General features: G+C 43.7%; 1 protein-coding gene across 2 annotated transcripts in view; it reads right to left on the minus strand.

Annotated features, from left to right (window-relative positions):
• The window catches only part of LCP1 (lymphocyte cytosolic protein 1), an 83597-nt gene that overhangs the window by 24545 nt on the left and 36134 nt on the right, over window positions 1-22918 (minus strand). Inside the window, exons 1-4 of one of the 2 annotated variants that reach the window (XM_090025687.1) lie at window positions 19681-19800; window positions 5992-6078; window positions 1788-1942; window positions 277-406 (exon numbers count right to left, since the gene is read on the minus strand). In XM_090025687.1, the coding sequence (XP_089881813.1) occupies window positions 277-406; window positions 1788-1942; window positions 5992-6055 (349 nt within the window). In that variant the 5' untranslated portion in view covers window positions 6056-6078; window positions 19681-19800. Of the gene's footprint in view, window positions 1-276; window positions 407-1787; window positions 1943-5991; window positions 6079-19680; window positions 19801-22918 lie in introns of those variants that run through there. The other variant, XM_090025697.1, reaches the window with a different exon arrangement.

Raw genomic sequence — 22918 nt, forward strand, 5'->3', positions numbered from 1 at the left:
TCGAAATGCATCTAGCACTTCCCCACATTGATCCTATCCTTATTAGAGCTGAATGATTATTTAAAACAGGAGAGACAGCATTCCGCCAAGATGCTGCTCTTATGTGTCCTCAGCTTTATTACATATTGCGTTATGTACGTATAATCCAAGTCACCCACATTGTTACTGCAGTTCTATATAACCAAAGCTGCAGTTTTTTACCCAAGTAAATTATGAAATGATTTCCAAGAGACCATCAAGTTTTAAGTACTATCAATATGACCTGACTGTACATACCTGAGTAAGAATGTTGTGTTCCAACACTGGACTGTTCTGAAGTTCCACCAATAGCACAAATCCCCTCCTTTTTATTGATTGCTTTTCTGAATGTTTTAGCAACATCTGAACTCTTCAGGCCATGGACAATCTTTGAATACACAAGTTTATTTTAAAATGTGAAGCTTATAATAAGACAATGAGACCTGTAAAATGGTAAGCTTTCAGGTGATAAATTCCTTGAGACAGGGAACATGTTTTTTTCTATGTTTTGAACAGAGGTGAGCAAAGCGAATAAATAATCTGGATTACTTTTAATAATTGCTCCAGTGGGATTTTGCACAGAGGCAAGAATTTACTTTTATGGCTGATCTTGCAAAAGTGGGAAAGCTTTTTCTGTTTTCAAAGCAGCAAAGTAAAGGGTATCTAATTCATAGAAAAAAAAGCCAAATAGTATTAGGACAATACAGGCTTTGTAATTTGGAGATGAGAGTTAAATAATTTAGGTTTTTCATAGAGGTGAGTGAAAATCTGGGTTTCCTTCCGGAAGAAAATTCTGATACTTTGATATTTGTTTCCGGCCAAATAATTTCTTCAAATAACATGTTCAACCTGGAAAAGCTGAAATGTTAAAATGAACTTTCAACCAAAGAAGCACATTTTGACATTTATGAATCAAGACATTTCATTTCTATGTGCTGAACCAGGTCAAAGCCTTTTAAGTCAACATTCAGCCGCAGCTAAATAACGTGTCGTGCTGCACTGTGAAAGTTGTAGTTTGCTTGCCTCATGTTCTCATCCTTCCGGATGATGTGGGCTCCCTTGTAAAGCTACAATTAGCATGATGCACTGCAGTCTTCAAATGACGATACAAAGATCACGCTGCAACTTGAGAGATGTTATCTGGCCAAAAACCAGGAGCATAGGATGGAATGGCAGCAGGGTATATTTCAACTACAGCTCTCAGAAAGCACCATGGCACCTTTATGCTGATGCAGGTTAATGTTAAAGCAATTCTGAATGTGCGCTTTTGGTTCCATTCACCAAATCAAACTGTTTTGATTTGGGTCAAGCAGACCCAGAATTAAATATTTTATTTCAATTTCCTTGATGGAATAATAATCAACAGGGATCCTGGTTTTCTCTGATTTAAAAACAAAACCAAACCAAACACCAATTTTTGGTTTAAATCCACATTTTCCATGTTTAAAATGAAACACCACTAATATTTATATATATATTAGTGGTGTTTCATTTTAATCGTAGAAAATGTGGATTTTGGGTTACTTTTTTAAAAACTAAAAATGGGAATTTTTTTTATCAGAAAACCAGGATCCCTGAAAATAAATCAATAAAATCATAACTTTACCATAGAAAATGCCAATTTTGTGGAGATGGTGTATTTTGTCAGTCATTTTGACAGATAATCCCTGATCAGTTGTCATTTTGAAGGTGAGGCTTACGGGTTTTTTCCCATTTCTTTTTATAGGACAGTCTGTGAGATAACATTGTATTCATAACATTGTACCTACTGAAATAAATTCATCAAAAGTAATCTTGACATCTTGGTCTGCTGCAAGCTTCTCCTGAAGGATTTCTCTCACTCTATATCCTGGCAGGGGGAAATTAGCTGCTTTAAACAGTTCTGTTAACTTGTTAGCTTGGATGAAGCCATTCCCATTAAGATCTGTACAGGACAAAAGAGTTGCTTAGATTTTACAGCAGTTTAATGTTAATTTTCAACATGTGCAGTGACTTTTCCATCAAAACAATGACACTATAGTGAAAATTAAACAGAAAAGGTAAGTACTTGTGTCTTGGTTAGAGATATAGTTTTACATTAGCAGTGCAAATGAAAGAATATACGGTATTTACTCAGATATAAGATGAGGTTTCTCCCACCGCAGTCAACATTGGGGGAAAAAACCCTCATCTTATATTAGCATACAAGGAAACCTCATTAAATACATTGTCTATCATTAAACTGCTGCTAAAGGCAGCATGTGCTCACTAATGGAATCCGAATGGAAATAAAGTTGATTAAATGCAGCCAACACTGAGCAAGATTATAAAATACATGGCCCACATGAGGCAAATATACTCACGGTAACTCCATGTGTGTGTTGGGGGGGGGTATGTGTGCACATGTGTGTGGCCTTTCAAAAAATAGGCAGTGGCTCCTCCAGGAGGGAACTGGCACCAGGCCTGAAGGTACTGCAATACCAGTGCTGAGCTACTGGGGCTAGGGACAGATATTACACATAAACCAGTTTAAGTGATCAGAAACTGGTTTAAACCTGTAACAGAACAGATGTTCAGTTCACATAAACCAGTATGAAAATGGTTGAAACCAGTTTGAGATAAACCTGGTTGAATGTAGTATCTGACTTAACTAATTTGGGTCAAACCAGTTTATGCAATATCTGTCCCAGACCCCTTGCTGGTTTAAGATAAATCAGACTCCCCCAGCATGCTTCTGGGCTGGGCAGGGCTCTCTGCTCCACAGCAGGGCTGGCCCGTCCCCTCTGCTCTCTGGCTGCAGCTTCTGCAGTCTCTGCAGGCATCTGCCTGGCTTCTGCTCCCCACTCCTCCCCTCCCCATTATCTGCTAAGCAGGCATTTCCTCATCCCTCACAGACACCTCTCAGCATTAGGTAGTAAACCACATGCTGGCTACTTCCAAGCTGTGGCACATGGGACAAAGGCAGAATCAACAGGTATCTGGTAATGTCCTTCTGTTGTTTTCTTAACGGGCTGATAAACACTGAGCTATCACTCAGTGCCACCCCCCTCAGCTTAGGTCTATGTAAGGGAAGGGTGGGCTGCTTTAGTGCCCCCCAACTTCTAGCCTGAGCTACTGTTAGAATGTGCCTGCATTTCTGGAATGAAAAGGGAATGTCTATCCACCTCCAAATCAATTCAGGCTCAGGCTTTTTGAATGTTTGTCCCTAACATGGGTCACAGTGGTGTGAAATGCTACTATCTCTGCTGGGGCCCAACCCAGGGACCTATAAGGTAATTCACGAGCCTTTCATCTTTAGACTACTGTTATCTCGGCCTTTTGGCTAAGATCAAGTGAGACTGGGGACATCTGAACCCCAAGGCTTTCAGGGTGCTTGCTTGGATTTGTGGAGTATCTGAAGCCCCAGACTGATGGGTCTGGGAAGAAGGATACTTGCCTGGTGGTAGAGCCACACAGACTTGATGACTGAGTTCTCCTCAGTCGATTTTTTAAACTTGATTATTGGGCTTTGCACAATTGAATTTGGAACTGATCTATCCCTTGACATTTTATATATATATATATACATATATATATATGTGTGTGTGTACACACACACACACACACACACACAATTTCAAAGGCCAAATATATATATAATAATCTGTACTATGTACAAGTAACTACAGAATTGCTGCCAAAAAATGTATCTGTGGAGTACCTGTGGGAAAACTTGCAGCAGTTTCAAAAGAGATAAACTGCATCAATTCTGGATGATCTAAGTCTATGGGTACCCTATATGCAAATTACTACAGGTATGTTTATTTGTAGGTGGGGGTGGCAGAGGGCAAGGGGGCTACTTGACCCTCCAGAGTTATATGCTCTGCTGTAGCAGTGAAAGGGGAATAAATTCATGCTGAACCTCCAATTCTACACCTGGAAAATTATAACAAATGTATACATTTTCCATATATATAATCTAATTATTGGGAGTCATCTTATATTCACAGTCATCTTATATTTGAGTAAATATGGTATATTAAACTCACAGTATTTTCAGTAAATACATTTACTTTTCGTTTATTGTATTATTTTATTAAGATCTGAAATGTGAGTGTGAGTTCTGAGGAGATAATATGGTCCATGGGAATAATTCTTAAAAGGGCAGAGATGCAATGATACTGGCATGTAAGTGCCTCTCTCCTACATGTCGTTTCTGATTAATTCTATCTCAGTGAGTCTAAATAATTATAACTTACATGCTAAAAAGCTGGAAAATAGGGGATAGCAAGAGAGAGAAATTAGATCATAGTTAAGGGCCTGTGATGGCCACTACCATCGCTTATCGCTTTCCCAGAGATGCATAGAACTTCATAGGGCCAAACCTACAAAGAATTCAAAAACTGTGGGCATATATGGGATGCTGCTAACTCTGATAGTCCTACTCAGTCAGTGTCACAATACATCTGTTTCATAGTATGTCACTGACATTGCCATCATTTTAGAACAGTCTTTTCTTCCCTTTTGGTGTGTAAACCCCACCAGAAATAAATCAGAAAACTTACAATTTCACTGCCCCTATAGGGGAAGCTGCGAAACTAACACAAAGTACTACCAAGTGCAAAAAATAACTAAAAGAATAAAAACGGAGCACATTAGTGGTATTTCTACCATCTTTTTCAGGGATGGTAACTCTGCATGTTATTTGTAACAATAGTAGGCAAACAAACAGAGGTCATGGAAACTCCATCCTTGAAGGTTTTCAAAATCTAGCTAGACAAAGCTTTGGCTGGGATAATCTAGTTGGGGATGGTTCTGCTTTGAGCAAGGGGTTGGACTAGATGACCTCCTGAGGTCCCTTCCAACCCTAACTTTATATGATTCTATGATTCTAACAGAGAAGTATGCTTCCCATCCCTCTGCCCCCCCACCATACTACCTTATTTTATTAATTCCCATTTTTTCTAGAGACATTGACAGGATTTTTATACACACCAGTGTTTGGCCACTAGTAGCCCAGCCCAGAAAATTGCTTAAGTCTAATGAATTTATAAATGAGATGTTCATTGTACCAAGGTCTGTTTGGATCTGTAAGGGATTTCTTAGTGAAGAGCTTATTCTGAAAGCAGAGTATTTGGATTTCATGGTTTTGATATAGAAAAAAAATTAGTTCTTCTATAGTTTGTATTAAACCGTCCTGTATTCTCCGTGTATAAAGTGTCCTAAATTGTGCTTTGTAGATTTTCTGGGTGGTGAGCTGGAAATTGAGCCTGCCATCTGCAATATATAGCAAAAGAATCTAAAATTGAAGCTTTCTTTTATAAAGAGAAGTATAGACTAAATAGGGCATTGCTGAAGGTGCTGTTAATTAATTTCTTATGACTGAAATAGAAAGAGAAGCCAGGATCTGAACTTAGAGAAACCAAATGCTTGGTAGGTAAAAGAAGCAATGAGTGACTGGCTTGTGGGCAATAGAAAGGCATATTCTTGGAATTTAGAGAGAAAGAGATTGGATCTGTGTAAGCACTGAAAAGTAAACTGGGCCCCTGAAAGGTTAAAAAATGGCAGACTGAATTCAAAATTTGAGCTAAAGCCCAAAAGGAGTGTGCATTTGAGATACTAATTTTGTGTATTGTTTCATTCCCTCCTGAGTCAATATGCCATGTTAAACAAGAAAACCCTTTATTGCCTTTTGAGTAATTTATCTTGAATAAATAAAGTTTGTAGGGAAATGGTTTTAAATATTTCATGCTTTGGTTTTAGAAGAGGCTCAAATTATTTCATACAATTTAGTCTTAACAGTCAAGTATCCTCTTCCAGCAAAGGGATGCCAGTGCTGTACTTAGAGAAAAAGCATACAGTGGTTTTATTTTAAAAGCTCTGCTATTGTATAAGGTTTACTATGATGTTGTACAATCACACTTAAGTGTGGGGCATTACACTGAAGCTACTCAGTACAGTAGGATGCAGTATAATATAATCTTCTGTAATGCCTCTTATGCTAAATGTACTCACCAATTTTGCAGAAAGCCTCTCTTAGCTCTGTCATCTCCTCCTCTGAGATGTGACTTGATGCCATCTTTACTTCTTTGAATGACCAGCCTGCAAAAAGACATATATTATTATTTGATGCTTTTCTCTTTTTAATCACTAGGGGTTCCATGTAATTTTACCTCAAAATTGGAAACAGCACAATAGCACAAGGTCAGTGAACCATTCCTTATTGCTTACAACAGCTTCTTTCTGTGTGAAGTCAGTCTTTTTATTTTTAATTTCATGTCTCAGGCTGAATCAGCCAATGACTTCCAAATTCTATTGGCTAAGTAGAGCTCAATTGTTCAAATCTGTGTGGTGCCACCACCGGCAAGAATCCTACCTCCCAAACTCTTCAGCCTGGAGTGTCAAATATTCCCAAATCCATGGCAGGCATCCTACATGCAAACGCCAAGCCCAGAGGCCTGGAGTTCAAATGCCCACTAGTTTCACTTGCCCCTAGCCAAAAGGCCAAAGGAACAAGCTAGAGGGAAAACTTGAGAGCAAATCCATCACTGTAAATTGTGTACCCTAGATCCTCACATTTGGAGGCATTTGTAGACTCTTGCAGGGGTCAGTCTGCCCATAGTGCAAGGAATAGGCCGTCACAGAGCTACACCGAGTCATTCAAGACCAAGAAGAAGGGTATTTCCCCTTCCAAGTAAGTAAAATCACCTGGGCTGAAAACCACCTTATGGTATCTCCCCTGCCAGTCAGTCATGCAACTAAGAGAAGACTTTCTGTATGTAATTCCCCTTGATTAATGCTGTTTTGCCAAACCCTGTTCCAGATGCTTCTCTAGGCTGGTGAGTATTTATGATACTAACCTAAGAGCTAAATCCTGCCCCTACTTAACCTAGCTAACCTGTGAATGGTACGCAACAGAGTGACAGAAAAGAATAATGCTGGACACTTGGTAATTCCCAAAGCTGCCTTGCAAGTGCAGGTCAAGGTGACTCAGATATTTGAAAGAAAACACATGATTGAATTCACTTTGCTGCTGCTCCGGTGGGGAACAGCTTCTTTACCTAATGAATATACCCATCATATAGCATAGAAGCAGAGGGGCTGCCAGCTAGCAAAATGTGTCCTGAGGGGGTGAGGGTCACATGCAAGTGTAGCAGCAGGGACCCCATCAGCGCTTTCCTGAGTTCTAGGCTGGAATTGTGGCCCTGTTACTTCATGGGTGAACTCTGACAGCAAGCAATGTTTTGGTACCCTTTTCCCTCCTTAGCACACCCACGCAATGCAAAGAAGGCTTAGTTTTCAAACCCTATACTTTATTCCAACATCATTGGGAGGTTAGGATAGAGGGGGAAGGTTTAATTTCCCATCTGACAGGTAGTTGTCACATCTCTTTATTTATGACCAGAAAGTTCTAAGGGATCATATGCCACATTTTTTCCCAGTCTATGTCTGTCTTGTCTAGTTAGAACAGGAGTGGACAATTATTTTGGCTAGCAGTTAGGGAGCTTTAGTGAGCTGTTGCAGGCCAGATCAGCACCCCAACACCCCGCTGTGCCAGATCAGCATCCCTCTACTCCCTGACCTGCTCCCACTCCCAACAGCTCACCAAAATTCCCTAAGGGACCTTGTACTCAGCCAGGTAGATGGGATGGGGCTGTGGGTGGCAGGGAGTGGCATCTGGGTGCAGGACACCTGAGCAGGGCCAGGATTGTGGGGCAGTGACAGTATGGGGCCCAGACCCAGGGTAGAGCTGCAGTCTGTTCCCCACACACCTCTACCTGCGGAATTGGTGCCCATCACTGAGACTTGCAGGGAGAAGATTGCGGTTCTGCCTTGGGCCCCACTCTGCACAGTCACTACCCCAAGATCCCATCCCATGATCCTGGCCCCACCCACTCATCCTGCTCCCAGACACTGTTCCCCACCCACCCACAGCCCAACCCATCTGCCCGGTCATGCTAAGGATGTGGTCATCATGGGGGACCTGAACTTCCCAGACATCTGCTGGGAGGAGCAGTCAGCCAAGTCTGATCGCTCACGTCGGTTCTTAGCCAGAGTGCAGGACCTCCATCTAACCCAGGAGGTGCACAGTCCCACCAGGGGAGACGCCTTGTTGGACCTGGTGCTGGCCACGGGTGATGACCTGGTGAGGGGGCTGCGGGTGATGGGCCACCTGGGAGACAGTGATCATCGCTTGCTGGAATTCACCATCCAGCGTAAGGTGGCAAAGGGCTGCAGCAAGGCAACAGCCCTAGACTTTAGGAGGGCTGACTTCAACAAGCTAAGGAGGATCGTTGGGGAAGCGCTGAGGACCCAGAGGGGAAGGGAATCAGATGTCGAAGGTGAGTGGTTGCTCCTTAAGGAGACGATCCTCCATGCCCAAAGGGAGGTAATCCCAACAAGGGTCAAAGGGAGCAGGAGGGCACATAAACCCCCATGGCTCACTAAGAGCATCCGGGAATGTCTCCTTGCTAAAAGGGAGGCATATACCCAATGGAGAGATGGGGTCATCACCAAGAAGGACTATGTTACAGTCGCCCGAGGATGTAGGGGGGCAGTCAGGAGGGCCAAGGCAGAGATGGAGATAGGACTAGCTTCCCGGATTAAGGACAATAAGAAGTCCTTCTTCAAATACATAGGGGGTAAAAAGAGGGTCCCGGGTAATGTGGGGCCCCTGCAGGACACGATGGGCAACTTAGTCATCACGCCAGATGATAAAGCTAACATATTTAACGATTTCTTTGCCTCTGTCTTCCTAAGTAGGGACCAGTTCAGCCACCTCCCTGCTGGGCCCCCCTCGGGCCCCGGGAGAGACACGCCTGGGCCAGGGGTTAGCGAGGAGTTAGTTAGGGTACTTCTGGAGAGGCTGGACGTGTTCAAGTCCACTGGTCCGGACGATCTTCACCCTAGGGTTCTACAGGAACTGGCCGAGGTCATTGCGGGACCCCTGGCGCGGCTCTATGAGCACTCGTGGTGCTCTGGCGAGGTGCCGGAGGACTGGAAGAGGGCCAATGTGGTCCCTATCTTCAAAAAGGGAAAAAAAGAGGACCCGGGAAATTACAGGCCAGTTAGTCTTACCTCAATCCCGGGTAAGCTCTTTGAAAAAATTATCCTGGCACACATCCAGGAGGGCCTTGCGGGGGAATGTATGCTCAGGGGCAACCAACATGGGTTCATCAGTGGCAGGTCTTGTCAGACCAACCTGGTGGCCTTTTACGATCAGGTCACCAAATCATTAGACGCAGGGGTTGCTGTGGATGTAGTCTTTCTGGACTTCCGGAAGGCTTTCGACACTGTCTCTCACCCTGTCCTCATCAAAAAGCTGGGAGACTGTGGTGTCGATGCCCACACGGTCAAATGGGTCGCCAACTGGTTGGAGGGCCGCACCCAGAGGGTGGTAGTGGATGGGTTCTTCTCGACCTGGAAGGACGTGGGCAGTGGGGTTCCGCAGGGCTCGGTCCTCAGGCCCGCACTGTTCAACATCTTCATCAGTGACTTGGATGACGGGGTAGAAAGCACCCTGTTCAAGTTTGCTGATGACACTAAGATGTGGGGGGATGTGGGTGCACTAGAAGGGTGCAATAGGCTACAAGCTGACCTTGACAGGTTGCAACGGTGGGCGGATGAGAATAGGATGGGGTTTAACACTGATAAGTGCAAGGTGTTGCACATGGGGAGGAAGAACCGGCACCACACTTACAGGTTGGGGAACTCCCCTCTTGCCAGCACGGAGACGGAAAAGGATCTTGGAGTCGTCATTGACTCCACGATGAACATGGGCCGGCAGTGTGGGGAGGCAGTCAAGAAGGCCAACCGTACCCTGTCATGCATCCACAGATGCGTCTCGAGCAGGTCCAGGGAGGTGATCCTCCCCCTCTATGCGGCACTGGTCAGGCCGCAGCTGGAGTACTGCGTCCAGTTCTGGGCGCCACACTTCAAGAGGGACGTGGACGATATGGAAAGAGTTCAGAGGAGGGCCACTCGTATGATCAAGGGTCAGCAGGGCAGGCCTTATGAGGAGAGGCTACGGGACCTGAACCTGTTTAGCCTCCACAAGAGAAGGTTAAGGGGGGACCTTGTGGCCTGCTACAAACTGGTCAGGGGGGATCAGCAGGTATTGGGGGAGTCCCTGTTCCCCCATGCGCTGCCAGGAGTGACCAGGAATAACGGTCACAAGCTGGCGGAGGGTAAGTTTAGATTAGATATTAGGAGGCGCTACTTCACAGTCAGGGCGGCTAGGGCCTGGAACCGGCTTCCAGGGGAAGTGGTGCAGGCTCCTAGCCTGGGGATTTTTAAAAGGAAGTTAGATGAGCACCTTGCCGGGGTCATCTGACCCCGGTGCTCTTTCCTGCCAAGGCAGGGGGTCGGACTAGATGATCTACCTAGGTCCCTTCCGACTCTAGCTACTATGAAACTATGAAACTATGCTCCGTGGCCACATGGGTCCTGCCTCCAGCAGTGGGTGCAGGGTAGACAGGCCAGGGTGCTTGAACAGCAGAGCCAGATCTAGCAGAGGCATCATCCAGAATGACTGCCACCACCAGACTGGCAGAAAGTGAGTCCAGCCACTGGAGGTGGTGGGACTGGCTGCATGTGCCACAGCCTGGGCTGCTCCCTATGCCTGGGCTGGGTGGAACCAAGGGACCTGCCACCAGCCAGACAGAATCCCTTGGAGGGCCAAATCTGGCCCACTGGTCTATTTTGCCCATTGCTGAGTTAGACTATAAATTATTCAGGGACAGTCAAATACCCCATGTCTCCCCATTCTTGATTGCTGTTTAAGCCGATAAAAACATGATTATTAAAAAACCAGAACAGGATAGAATGAAACAGAATACAGGCTTGAGTTTGAGGCCTTTGCAGGTGGATGCCAAAGTTACAATGTTCTTTAACAAAGCAATAAAAGGAAATTTAGAAAAACACTACTGCACATTTAAAAGCATCATTTCATTAGAGATACCCTAAGTGGAAAATCTGTACAAAGTTGTAAAAGCTGTCATGGTGGATTTGAAAAATGGAAGATTATGTATGACAAGTTTGCTAGAAATCCTTTAGTATGATAGTTACTGTGTATTTGAATTGCAGGTTTATTTTTAGGGCTTTCTTGAGTTTCTCTATTGATTTAGACAGTGACTAAGTGTGGTGTAGAAGAAAGGCTATTTATGGAGATGGATTAAAAATAGGCCAAAGACAATGAAATACAGGTAGTTTTTCCATCCATTCTGTCTCTACTGCATTGCCATTTATCTGCCTTAGTTCTGCTATTTTCAGATCAGTAGTAAAAGATGGCTTCATCAAGATAAAAAGCTGGGGCAGTTTGCTCACATTTTCCTGAAGCAACATCCACAAAGAAGCATAGCAAGAGATGGTAGCCTTTCTGGGTCAAAGTTTGTGTGCTTGTATTTCTATACTACCTAGTACAACAGGGTGTCTGACTTCTACAGTAACACTGTACATAATACTATTTATCATTATTACAATTAGTGACCTATGAGAGACAAAATCATAAAAAGATTTAGCTGGTCAGATCATTAATCTCTCTTCCAGTGTAGGATTATTCTGTTCAACCTAGATGTTTAATCAAACAATGCAACATGCAATATGACTTATAGTAAGATTATGCCATATATCAATAGAAAACAAAAACAACAATAATAGTACTTGTATCCTATAACAGTCCTATTACAAGCAGTTTTACAGTCATTTGGGTCAATTTACCACCCATGTAAGTTGTTCTCCTGAAGCAAAAATAACTGTACTTCCATATGCTGGGGAAGAATCTGATCGTTGAAGCAGAAAAACCTAATGACCAGTGATGGCACAAGTTTGCCTGTAATTTTGATTACACCCCTTTCAGATCAATACTATCAACCCCAATATATAGATATGAAAACCTAACACAGAAATTAAATGGCTTGTCTGAGAATACAACACCAATGTAAAGAGTGGGATTAGAGCTCCTAAGGGCTAGGGACATACATTCAAAAAACCTGAGCCTGAATTGATTCAATCTGTGCAGGTTAGTCTAACCTGGCTAGGTTGAACCAGGTTCCAACCATACAGGCAATCTCTCTGGACTGAGCAAATTCAGGCATGTGCCTGCAGTGGCTCAGGCTGGAAGCCAGGGGGGGCTAGAGCAGCCCTTCCTTTCCTTGCAGAGCTGAGCTGAGGGGGTGTGGCCAGGTCCCAGCAGGAGGCTCTGATTAGGGAGGATGTAAGCCTGCCTGCCTGTAGTCCCAGGCTCTTCCCAACTGGCTGCTTAAGGGGTGGGAGTGTTGCCAGCCCCCAGGCCCCAGTTAGCACTGAGGCAAAGGGAGTGTGGGCTGTGCATGCATCTGTATCATCAATCTCTCTCCCTGCTTCTGTCTGCAGCAAACTGACAGGCAAGCAAGCTGGGGGTGAGAGGGAAGATAACAGTGTCACCCCTATCTCAGTGTTTATTGCCCCATTAATAAAACAGAGGGACATTACCTGTTGATTTTGCCTGTTGATTCAGCACGGACCCAGCATGTGGTCTACTAGCTAATACATAGATACTCCTCTGTGAAGCAGAGGGGAGGGGAGAATTCCTGCTTAGCAAGGAGTGGTGGCAGAGGGGGGGAAGCAAACAGTTCTTAAACTGCTTTTCCAAGGAAGGACATTACCTGTTGAATAGCTCCAAAAAGCCTGTCTGCCTCTGTCATCTCCCACAGCACTGACTGTAGCCAGTGTGTGGTCTGCTAGCTAATGCTGAACTGTCTGTGAGGGATGAGGGAATGCCTGCTTAGCACACAGCAGGGAGGGAATGGGGAGCAGAAGCCAGGCAGACGTCTGTAGAGACTGCCGAGCTCCAGTAGGGCAACGGAGGGGAGGGGCCAGCCCTGCTCTATGATGGTGGACCTGAGTCTGAGATGACAATTGGGCAGACAGATTATATGTTACCTGGGTCTGGGCTCCAGCCTTTTTATTTGTCCACTAAGGAGCATACACACCAGTATTGCAAAAGATCAGGTTGTGCAAATATATTCTTCCTTCCTTTGTAACCACATCAGAATGTTGGTTTATGTGTGCATTTATTTTCTCATTCGCACTCTGTGTGCATAGAATGCTGACAAATTCATGCTGAAATAGCTTCTGTAAGACATTCTCCTCATTTCTGTGTTGGCCAAAATAATACATTACAACAGGATAATTTATCTGCTTTTCAGTTGACGTCATCCCCAAAAGAACCAGCTATATCTCTGTTTTAAAAGATCTAATAACAAGTTATTTCCAACTGAGGACATAATGGAAGAACAGAAATAACAGTCTCAAAACGGAAATGCACTTTCTTACCACTAAATTGAGGCACAGAAGAACTGATACTTTTTCATTTCTTTTGATTTTAAAACCAGTTTGAAAAGCTGAAAAGAACTGTATCTCATAAGTTATTGTGTACTTCTTGGCAAAAAAAGTCTGCAGTCAAAGTGCAGTATAAGTAATGACAAGTAATACTGGTAAATAGTAAAGGCATTAAAAACCTGAGCAATTTTATGATTTGTATTAAAATAGTTACCTAAAATATCTTGTTTCATATAGTTGAAGCTTTATTTTAGGCAGTAAGTACAATGAAACTCTTTATTTATTGAGGTCCCTTCCATCCCAAATGTCTATGAAATCTATTAAATATATCCATACAGCAAAAGGTGAACTTTTATCTTGAAGTAAAATGGCAGATTTCTAGAGGCAGCCATTACCTTTCCTATGTGCATATTTTAAGAACCCATTTCAACCAGCAATGGGATAGTTGAAATTTCCATGCACATTTTGCCTCTTGGGGTTTATTATTAGCACTGTCTTCTCTAGAGCATCAGAATGAGGGAGAAGACTGGGTGAGTCCTTTGAATCACAGATACAGATATTCTCCTGGTACAGACACTTCTAAATGGTTTAGAAGCTAGAAGCTCAGCATTCATGCAAAACAGAACAAATAAAGCAGTAGAAAGAAGAAAAAAAACACCTATTTGCCTCGATAATAAAACATCTCCCTTTCCTTTCACTTCTGTTTTCTTCTTTCACCAACAGTTCCCTCACCACATTCCGCTCCTACCTCATGTTCTTTAAATCATGGGAACTTCCTAATTCACATCCATCTAACTAATACTCTTCAGAAGGCCCCTGATTCTTAGGGTGACCATAATTATTTTAGGGAAATCCAGAACGGGAGGAAAGGTACCTGAGGCATGTGCACACACCCACATGCACACACACCCCTACTGGACCCCAAAGTTCCCAGGTTCCCACCAATCTGGGACATTTGCTTAAATTTTCTCCAACAGCCAAGATGCTGAGACAGTCTATGAAATCCGAGAGTGGCCCAGCCAATCTGGGACATATGGTCACCCTACTGATAGGACATTCTTCTCCTACAATACTTCACTCTAACAATGGAACATAACATACATTGTCTCCATGGCTGCTTCTGTATGTCTGTTGACTTAACTATCATCCCTATGCCCACACTTTCTATTCAGCTTAAATATCGTACTTGCATATTTTGTATGGAATAGAGGGTGTAGCATGTAAGCTTTTGGCCATTAGAAGTGCTAACTACTGAAATCAGTTTTACAAAAACTGTAGAAACCATTTTGTTCCTTTCCGTTTTGTTTAGTTTGGTTATTACATATGAGGAAAGCAAAAAAAGAGAAATTATTTAGTTGATCTCATCCTAAAAGAAGAATCAATGCCATAAACCACAAAAATGTGGCTTAAAGGTTCCTCAAAACAACTGAAACATCTTTAAAATCAACATCCTTAAAGCAGTAATGGAGAAAGGAAACCTATGTTGCAGATGTTTGGCAAAACATATTTAACACAGTTACAGCATAGCCTAAAATATTCATTTTGCCTGCAGCCAATTCCAATTTTGATTGTAGCTACTGAGACGTGTAAAGACAGTGCATCAAATTACTTTGTACATTTATTTCAGTCCATGGAAATCAGAAATGACCACAGTAAAATGACATAATCATCTCTGCTAGCAAGACAACCTGGCATTGCTTGTTAAGAGTATGAACAAGTCTTAGTTTCATAAACTTTCTGTATAAGACATTGTTTTTCAATATAAAATATGGGGGTCGGAATAGATGATCTGCTCAGGTCCCTTCCGACCCTAGAAACTAGAAACTATGAAACTATGAAATGTTTAAGGCCAAATCCCAAGTCCTAGTCTATGCTTGAGGAAACTGGTTTCATTCAGTAAAACTCCCCTGAGGTTACAGGGAAGGGAGTCCTCTTTCCCATTCAAAAGCCACAACACTACTGGGCTGTAGTACTAACTTCTGATCCCATAGGAAGTTTTGGCCAGTAGATGAACATGGCTGTAGACATGCTAATAATGTACTTGCACACCTTAAATCCATCAAATTAGTTTCCCATGGAGACAATCAATAAAGCATATCCTGTCAGAGTTGGGTGAATAATGTGCTTTTCAGGTTGGCAGGAAAACAGAAACATAAATGAAGAAAAAATCCCCGTGTTTCCAATCAACTCAAAACCAGTTTGCCTTGAACTAGTTTTATTTTTGAATTATTTAAACTTTCTCATCATCCTTTTTTTTAATTTTGATTACTTTTTAAATGAAAAAATTAACGTTTTAATTTTTTGAAATGTAAAATGAAGCATTCTGTAATTAAACAAGTTGAAACAAAACACTTTGACTTTTCTGAAAATGTTTCCATTTTTGGTTTGGAGAAAGCCATTCTCCAAATCTGACATAAAGTTTCAAATAGTTTTTGTTAAACTTAGCATCTGATGAAGTGAGCAGTGGCTCATGAAAGCTTATGCACCTCTGATTGAGCACCTCTACCCGGCCTTTTGCCTTTCAGTGACATATTAAAGCCACACTGTTTTATCAGAAGTCCTTACAGATTTCAGCAGGGAGTTAGTTCTGCTTTAAAACGATGTGTGGTAGCCAGATGGCTGAAGTCATTAGCCCACTGAAGCAGAAATGAGTAACATGTTACAGTGCATAGTATCATATTTTGCATAATTTTCTGAAGATCTATAACTCTTTAGGACCCTAACCTGCAGTTGGACATTGCCTGGGACTCCTTTTGAATGTGAGTGGACAAGATTGTAAAAGTACATTGAAGAATCAAACACTGGGTGCGGTAAAAGAATGAATAACACTCCTACCCCTGTTTCCCTGAGTTGAATAGCATGGCATGTTCGTTAGTCCTCTCAGCTGACCATAGTGAGGGGCTTTCACTGGGAAATAGTGCCACAAAGCCAAAGGCATGTTGAGAAAGGTGCAGAGTACCTTATGAGTAGGCAGCATCCCACCCAGATTACTGTGCAAGGCACCATGGATATCCTACTTCCCCCTCCAACCCTCAAAACTCCCATTGGTCAGAGTGTGGTTTGAGGCACTACTAACAGGGTACAGTCCGCAGGCCTACTGTGCACACACTCAGTTTCCACCTCTCTTACAAGCTCACTTTGTGTTTTCAGGAACAGGTTAATGTTACATCGGGCTGTAGAGTAAAATCTGTTTTTTGTTTTAATTTTTTGCTGACAACATGACAACTGAAACTCAGGACATGGGCCATTCCAGCAGATATCCAGCAGTAATATTATCCTCCTACAGGCTGTTAGGAGTTACTAGAACCCTTCAAGCAGAAGTTAGGACAGAGGAGGATCCTTCAACTATCCTGAAAGCACTGGAATTGGAAAAAGCTTCTCTTGAGAGCTCAGGTTTGACTTTGTCACATTAGGCACAAAGCTTACCTAATGTCTTTTAAGTTATTTTAGTTATTTAGTTAGTTAGATTTTAGTTTAGTTAGATTTTAGTGTCCCTGTGTTTACTTCCAAAATATGGTCTTTATATCTTTCCAGGCAGTTACTGTTCATTAAATAAACAAAAGGTGCCTTTTGCTTGTTGTTCAAGCCCTGTTCACACCCTCCATACTTCTGCTTTTCTTTTTATCACCTCACCTATTCTGGCCTCTCTAATCCAATAGTACTTTCAGCAATGCATTCTTTGTCTGCCCAGTCACCTCTGCTGTCTCTCCCCTGATGGCTCTATCCACAAAAAATCCCCCTTGAAGATTCACTTCTGTGCTGTCTTTAAGAAATTAAGTGATCTAATCAACGACTTGCTTATCTATCTCCCTTAATTAATGAATAAACTGTTTGTTGGTGTGGAAGGAAGATGACAATAAGGACACTGGAACTACATCTGTGATTTAGCACGGGAGAATGGTGGAAAGGTTGATTTGTAGAAGGCTGGGGGGAAGGAGGAAAAAGGAAGATAATAGCTATTGCTTTGAAGAAGGACAAGAAAAACAACAAAGACCATGTAAGTAAGGAGTCAGGTATCCAGGTTGCGGTCGTATTGGTCTAGACTAGAGGCAAAAGGAATCAGAACTGGTGGTAGAGGTTTTTTATTAGACCAACTAGATTTTTGCAAAACTGCCACACACCCATCACTACCCTGATAAGCCCTGCTTGCATGTTTCATTTCTTTTCCCTTCCCACCTTCTAGCCAGCATTTGTCATGAAGATTATACATTCTCCTGACCAAAGACTGTCTTTCCCCTTGTTTTGAAAGTGCTTCACACATTTTGGACACTACCACAATTGTTCATCCCCACAATAAAGGATAAATTCCTGATAATATCTATTACCAACACTTCAGTACTTTAAAAGATGACAGTCATGCTTCCAAACCCTCCCTCTCTCTCTCTGGAAACAATTTATTCTACATGTCCAGCCTCAAGTTTTCCTCTTTGTTATTTATAAAGTGCCTGGGTTTCATGCAGAATGACCAATGCTGAGCTAACTATTCTGTAACATGGGAGGGCAGGATTTAGCATGCTAAGTGAGGCTTGGTTTTTGATAATATTTTCTGCATATTGTATCAGGATTTCAGTGGGTTGTGCAGCTGTGTATGAAGTGGATAAGTAGATGAATTACTCATTGAGAATTCTGATGGCAAAGCACTTCTTAATTTGCCTGTGTCCCATCCCCTCACTGTACTAACATTTTTTCTAAAGTAAGCTCATTTTTTAACCAAAATGTAGTAGTACCTTCTATTTCCTTCAAAAGAGCTGTATTTAACTTTAACATTTTCATATTTCACTCATAGTTTCATAGTTTGTAGGGTCGGAAGAGAACTGAGCAGATCATCTAGTCCAACCCCCTGCTTTGGTAGGAAAAAGTACTGGAGTTGAACGACCCCAGCAAGGTGTACATCTAGCCTCCTCTTAAAGGCCCCCAGGGTAGGAGCCAGCACCACTTCTCTTGGAAGTTCGTTCCAGATCCTAGCTGCCCTGACCATGAAGTAGCACCTCCTGGTGTTTATCCTGAATCTACCCTTTGCCAGCTTGTGACCGTTATTTCTAGTCACTCCTGGTAGTGCTCGAGGGAACAGGGACTCCCTCAATGCCTACTGGTCCACCCTAACTAGTTTGTAACAGGCCACTAGATTCCCCCTCAGCCTTCTCTTCCGGAGGCTGAACAGGTTCAGGTCCCTTAGCCTCTCCTTGTAGGGCCTGCCCTGCTGCCCCCTGACCATGCGAGTGGCCCTCCTCTGGACCCTCTCCATGTTGTCCACATCCCTCTTGAAGTGCAGTGCCCAGAACTGGAAGCAGTATTCCAGCTGTGGCCTGACCAGTGCTGCATACAGGGGAAGGATCACCTCCTTGGATCTGCCTGAGATGCATCTGTGGATGCATGACAAGGTGTGGTTGGCCTTCCTGACTGCATCCCCACACTGCTGGCCCATGTTCATCTTGGCATCAACGATGACTCCAAGATCCTTTTCTGCCTCTGCAGAAGGGAGAAGGGAGTTCCCCAACCTGTAAGTATGGTGCTGGTTCTTCCTCCCCAGGTGCATCACCTTGCACTTGTCAGTGTTGAATCTCATCCTATTCTCATCCTCCCACCCCTGTAACCTGTCTAGGTCTGATTGCAGCCTATTCCTCCCATCTAGTGTGCCCACATCCCCCCACATCTTAGTGTCATCAGCAAATTTGAACAGGGTGCTTTTTACCCCCTTGTTCAAGTCACTGATGAAGATGTTGAACAGTGTGGGCCCAAGGACTGAGCCCTGGGGGACACCACTGCCATCCCTCCAGGTCGAAAATGACCCATCCACCACCACTCTCTGGGTGTGGCCCTCCATCCAGTTAGCAACCCATTTGACTGTATAGGTGTCAACAGCACAGCCCCCCAGTTTTTTAATGAGAACAGGGTGAGTGACAGTGTCGAAGGCCTTCCTAAAGTCCAGAAAGACTATTCTCACTGCTACCTCTGCATCTAAGGATTTGTTGACCTGGTCGTAAAAGGCCACCAGGTTGATTATGCAATCAAAAAGGTTAATATTACTTATTCTCAGACTCTCAAAATAAGCACGTACAGCAAACAGCACCAGTGAAAACCAGGGGAATGGTGCTAAACCAGAATAAAGCACTAAATACATTTCCAAAGTTTTGTAGACATAATATGCACCAGCCTACTGAAAGATGAATTATCATGGCTCCTGAGCCTCTTGCAAGCAACCACAGATTTCCTGTGCAGTTAAACAGCTAGCGCACACATGAGCGTGAGACACTGGAAACATAACAGGTGCTGTAAGCCTCCCCACAGCTCAAAGCAGAGGTCCAAACTGCCAAAGAGAATGAACAACTGGCCAGATCCAAATTAAAGCAAAAGAAATTTAAAAAATAAATTAAAAAATGTTACCTTGTTGGAAAGCTGTAAAAAAATAAGTAGAAGCAGGTTGGAGTGTGCCTAGAAAAGCCTCCCTTTCTGATCTGAAGTGTGCCTTGTCAATACACCAGGAAGGAAGTGACTAGAATGACAGAACAGCAAAACCACGTCTAGCAGTAAAATAAGATGTCTTTATAAGGAAATCTCCCTACTTTGGGGCATGCTTCCATCATCACCTGATTACTCAGAGCAGGTCACATTGAAATATTGTTACCACTTCCCCTTCTGCCTGCATCTCTTCCTTTCTTCCTCTCTGTATGAGGCTATGTATTCTGTTGATGCCTTATCTTGTTTGAGATAAAACCATTACATTTTCAAGGCTGGGTTCTCAGTTACATTAAAGCTCGGGTCCTTTATACCAAGCAGCTGCTTCAGATCATGTTTATATTAGCAAATGAGCATAACTGGATTTCAACAGAATGGGAAACCAAGCCCTCAGTATATAAAAATGGCTGTTCAGTACAGTGGGACTTTGAAGTAAAATCCTTGCCACATGGAAACCAAAGGAAACACTCTCACTGGCTTCTACACTGTGAAGATTTTACCCTTGTCCTTTTGAGTAGCTTCTTTTACTGCTGTAGCGTTGGAAAAAGTCATGTCTGAAAGAAACTCAAATCAAGTCTCTTTCATCAAAAAAGTATCAGATACAACTCATCTGATTAACTGAAGCATCATATACATGCAGATGCAGAGCACTTTAGGAAAACCCCTCACAAGAAGGGTAAGTCCCCAGTGCTTAGGTCCTACCAGAGGACGACGGATGCCAGTAAGATGGATGCCAATAAGCAAGAGTTATTACACCAAACCCTGCACAAGGGATCTTCCCACACTGAACAGTTTCCTGCTTTAGGAAAGCACCTCTAAGCATCCCCAAACTTAGGGTGAAGTTACACATTACACTCAGACCAACTGTACTAAGAGAACTAAAAACATGAGTGTCCTCATGTTAAAGTTCCTTAACTCATGCAAGGAGCCCTCTGAGCATCTCAAAGTTATGCCATTTCAGACAAGAGTTAACTCTGGGTGGTGCTACTTAGCTCATATTAGGCTAACTTTAGTCTGCTCCACCAAGATAAAACAAGCAATCTGAAGTCCTCCAGCATCCCAGCAGGGATAGAGCCTAGGTGTCCTGGCTTCTAGCCACAACCCTGCTTGCCAGCCCTCTAGTAGCAAGTCAGAGCTGTGCAGGCAAGAAATAGTATTAACCCTTAACATGCAACTGCTCACAGCATGTTCAAACTTTAACACTGCTTAAAGTTCCACAGATTTAGTATGCTCTAAGTGTAATGTGTAACTTCACCCTTAATGACTATAATTCTGCTTAACCATTATGAGGATGTGATCTCTGGTCACTTCTGCCGGTCCATTGTGTGGTTACTCAAGACATGTTTCACCATACTTAATGCTGCTTTCATCTTCAGAGCATTTTTTCACATGTAAACTAATTCTCAGAACCACCTGGGGAATATGTAATATGTTACCATTCCCAGATTCCAGGTAAGGAACTGAGGCGGAGAGCTTAATGGATTTATTCAAAGCTGTTTAGGGAAGGATTCTGTTTCCACTTGTGTGCTTAAATGGCAGTTTCCTGCCTCTGCAGTGTGGGTGCATAAGCATGTGTACATAGTCTGAGCATGCTCAGGAGGCTATGCATCAACCAGGCACATACATGCACCAAATCAGGAAGAAGAGAGTAGCCCTCCCATGTTTTAGCTCAAAAGCTGAACAGTTAGCCAGGGAAGGTAGAGATCCATTTTCTAGTCCCACTTCTCTCTCCCACACAGAAGAGGTTTCACCCTATAGTTCTCTGAATTCCAAGCACAAACTACTACACCACAATTCAGGCACCATGCAGATGTGTCTCCAGCACTCCTTCAGAAGCTGAGCCATTGCTCCTGGCATTTAACAGTCACCAGATAAAGTGGATGGAAAGCAGCCATGGGGAAGCTTCTGCCTCATTGATCCAACCTAGGATCTAGGACCTGCCCCTTTTCAAGACAGCAGCTATCTCACTGAATCACACAACCTATAGCTTGTGCTCTTCCACCTGGCCCCACATATCTCTCTCCCTTTTTATAAGGGGGCCATCTTCAAAATGAGCACTGGAGGGGCTCTGCTTAATATCTAACCTGCAGTGTAGTAGTTAGGAGCACTGGAAGCCAGAGACATATTTTTTTGACTTGATGGTTGAGTGCCCTAACCACTCAGCTACTGGGATGATCCTCTTCCACCTCACTCCTATTAGACTTGGGTTCCTGGCCAGCTATGTTTTTGTGACTTGTGCAAGCATTCATTATAAATGGTTGAAGTCTAGCCATTAAGTGAAACTAGTTGGAATGCCAATCAGTTGCGAACAGTGCACATGTTCAGGATGTCCAGCTGGACAGCGCAGATTGCCTATGCTGGTGATGGTCAACACCTTGCAGGCTTCTCTGTGGGCTCCCTGGGCTGACAGAGAAGCAGCCCAGTGAGGCAGGCAACCCTGACTGGGTGCCTACCATAGGAGGCCATGACTGCCACAGAAGTCCCAGTTTAAGAAGTCCCCTCCTTCCCTCCATGCTCTGAGGCTGCCAGGGAGAGGCCAGAGTGCAGCTCCCCTTGGGAATTTCTAAGGCACATTGTTCCCAGGTGCCTATCTCCAGGGGCCAGGAATTGCTAGGCACTCCCAACCCTGGACTGCCATGGGGCATGCAGCTGTGGGGAGCTACTGACTGGCTCCACTCCCTCAGCCCCAAAGCTTGGAACTGCTGGGAAGCTGCTGGGCTGGCCCTCCTCCCCTTGGAATAGAAATTGCTGAGTGCTTCCAGGCTGGCCCTGATCCTGCAGTCCCAGAACCTCCAAAGACAAGAAACTCCTAGTGCTCCTAGACTGGCCCCTATCCAGCAGCCTCAGAGTCTCCCAGGGCTGGAAACTGCCCAGTGCTCCCCAGTCAGATTGCTCCTCCAGATCCAGACTTTCCCAGGGTATGTAACCCCAGGTCTGGGTCTGGGCATGAACGCTGTGTGCCCCCAGAGGCTGGGGGGGGGAGGGGAGGCAGGGCATGGCAAGCTCCCACAGGCAGCGGTGGCACTGTCAGTGGTGGGAGTGTGGCAGCAACAAGCGGGGAGCTCCTGCAAACGCTGCTGGTGGTGTTGGTGGTGAAGCGGGGGAGGTGGTGAGCGGCAACTACCCACTGGCACTGCTGGAAGTGTTGATGGCACCTTTTTGCGAG

Source organism: Crocodylus siamensis, chromosome 1, assembly GCF_052110815.1.
Source record: "Crocodylus siamensis isolate JL-2025a chromosome 1, ASM5211081v1, whole genome shotgun sequence".
Taxonomy (NCBI): domain Eukaryota; kingdom Metazoa; phylum Chordata; order Crocodylia; family Crocodylidae; genus Crocodylus; species Crocodylus siamensis.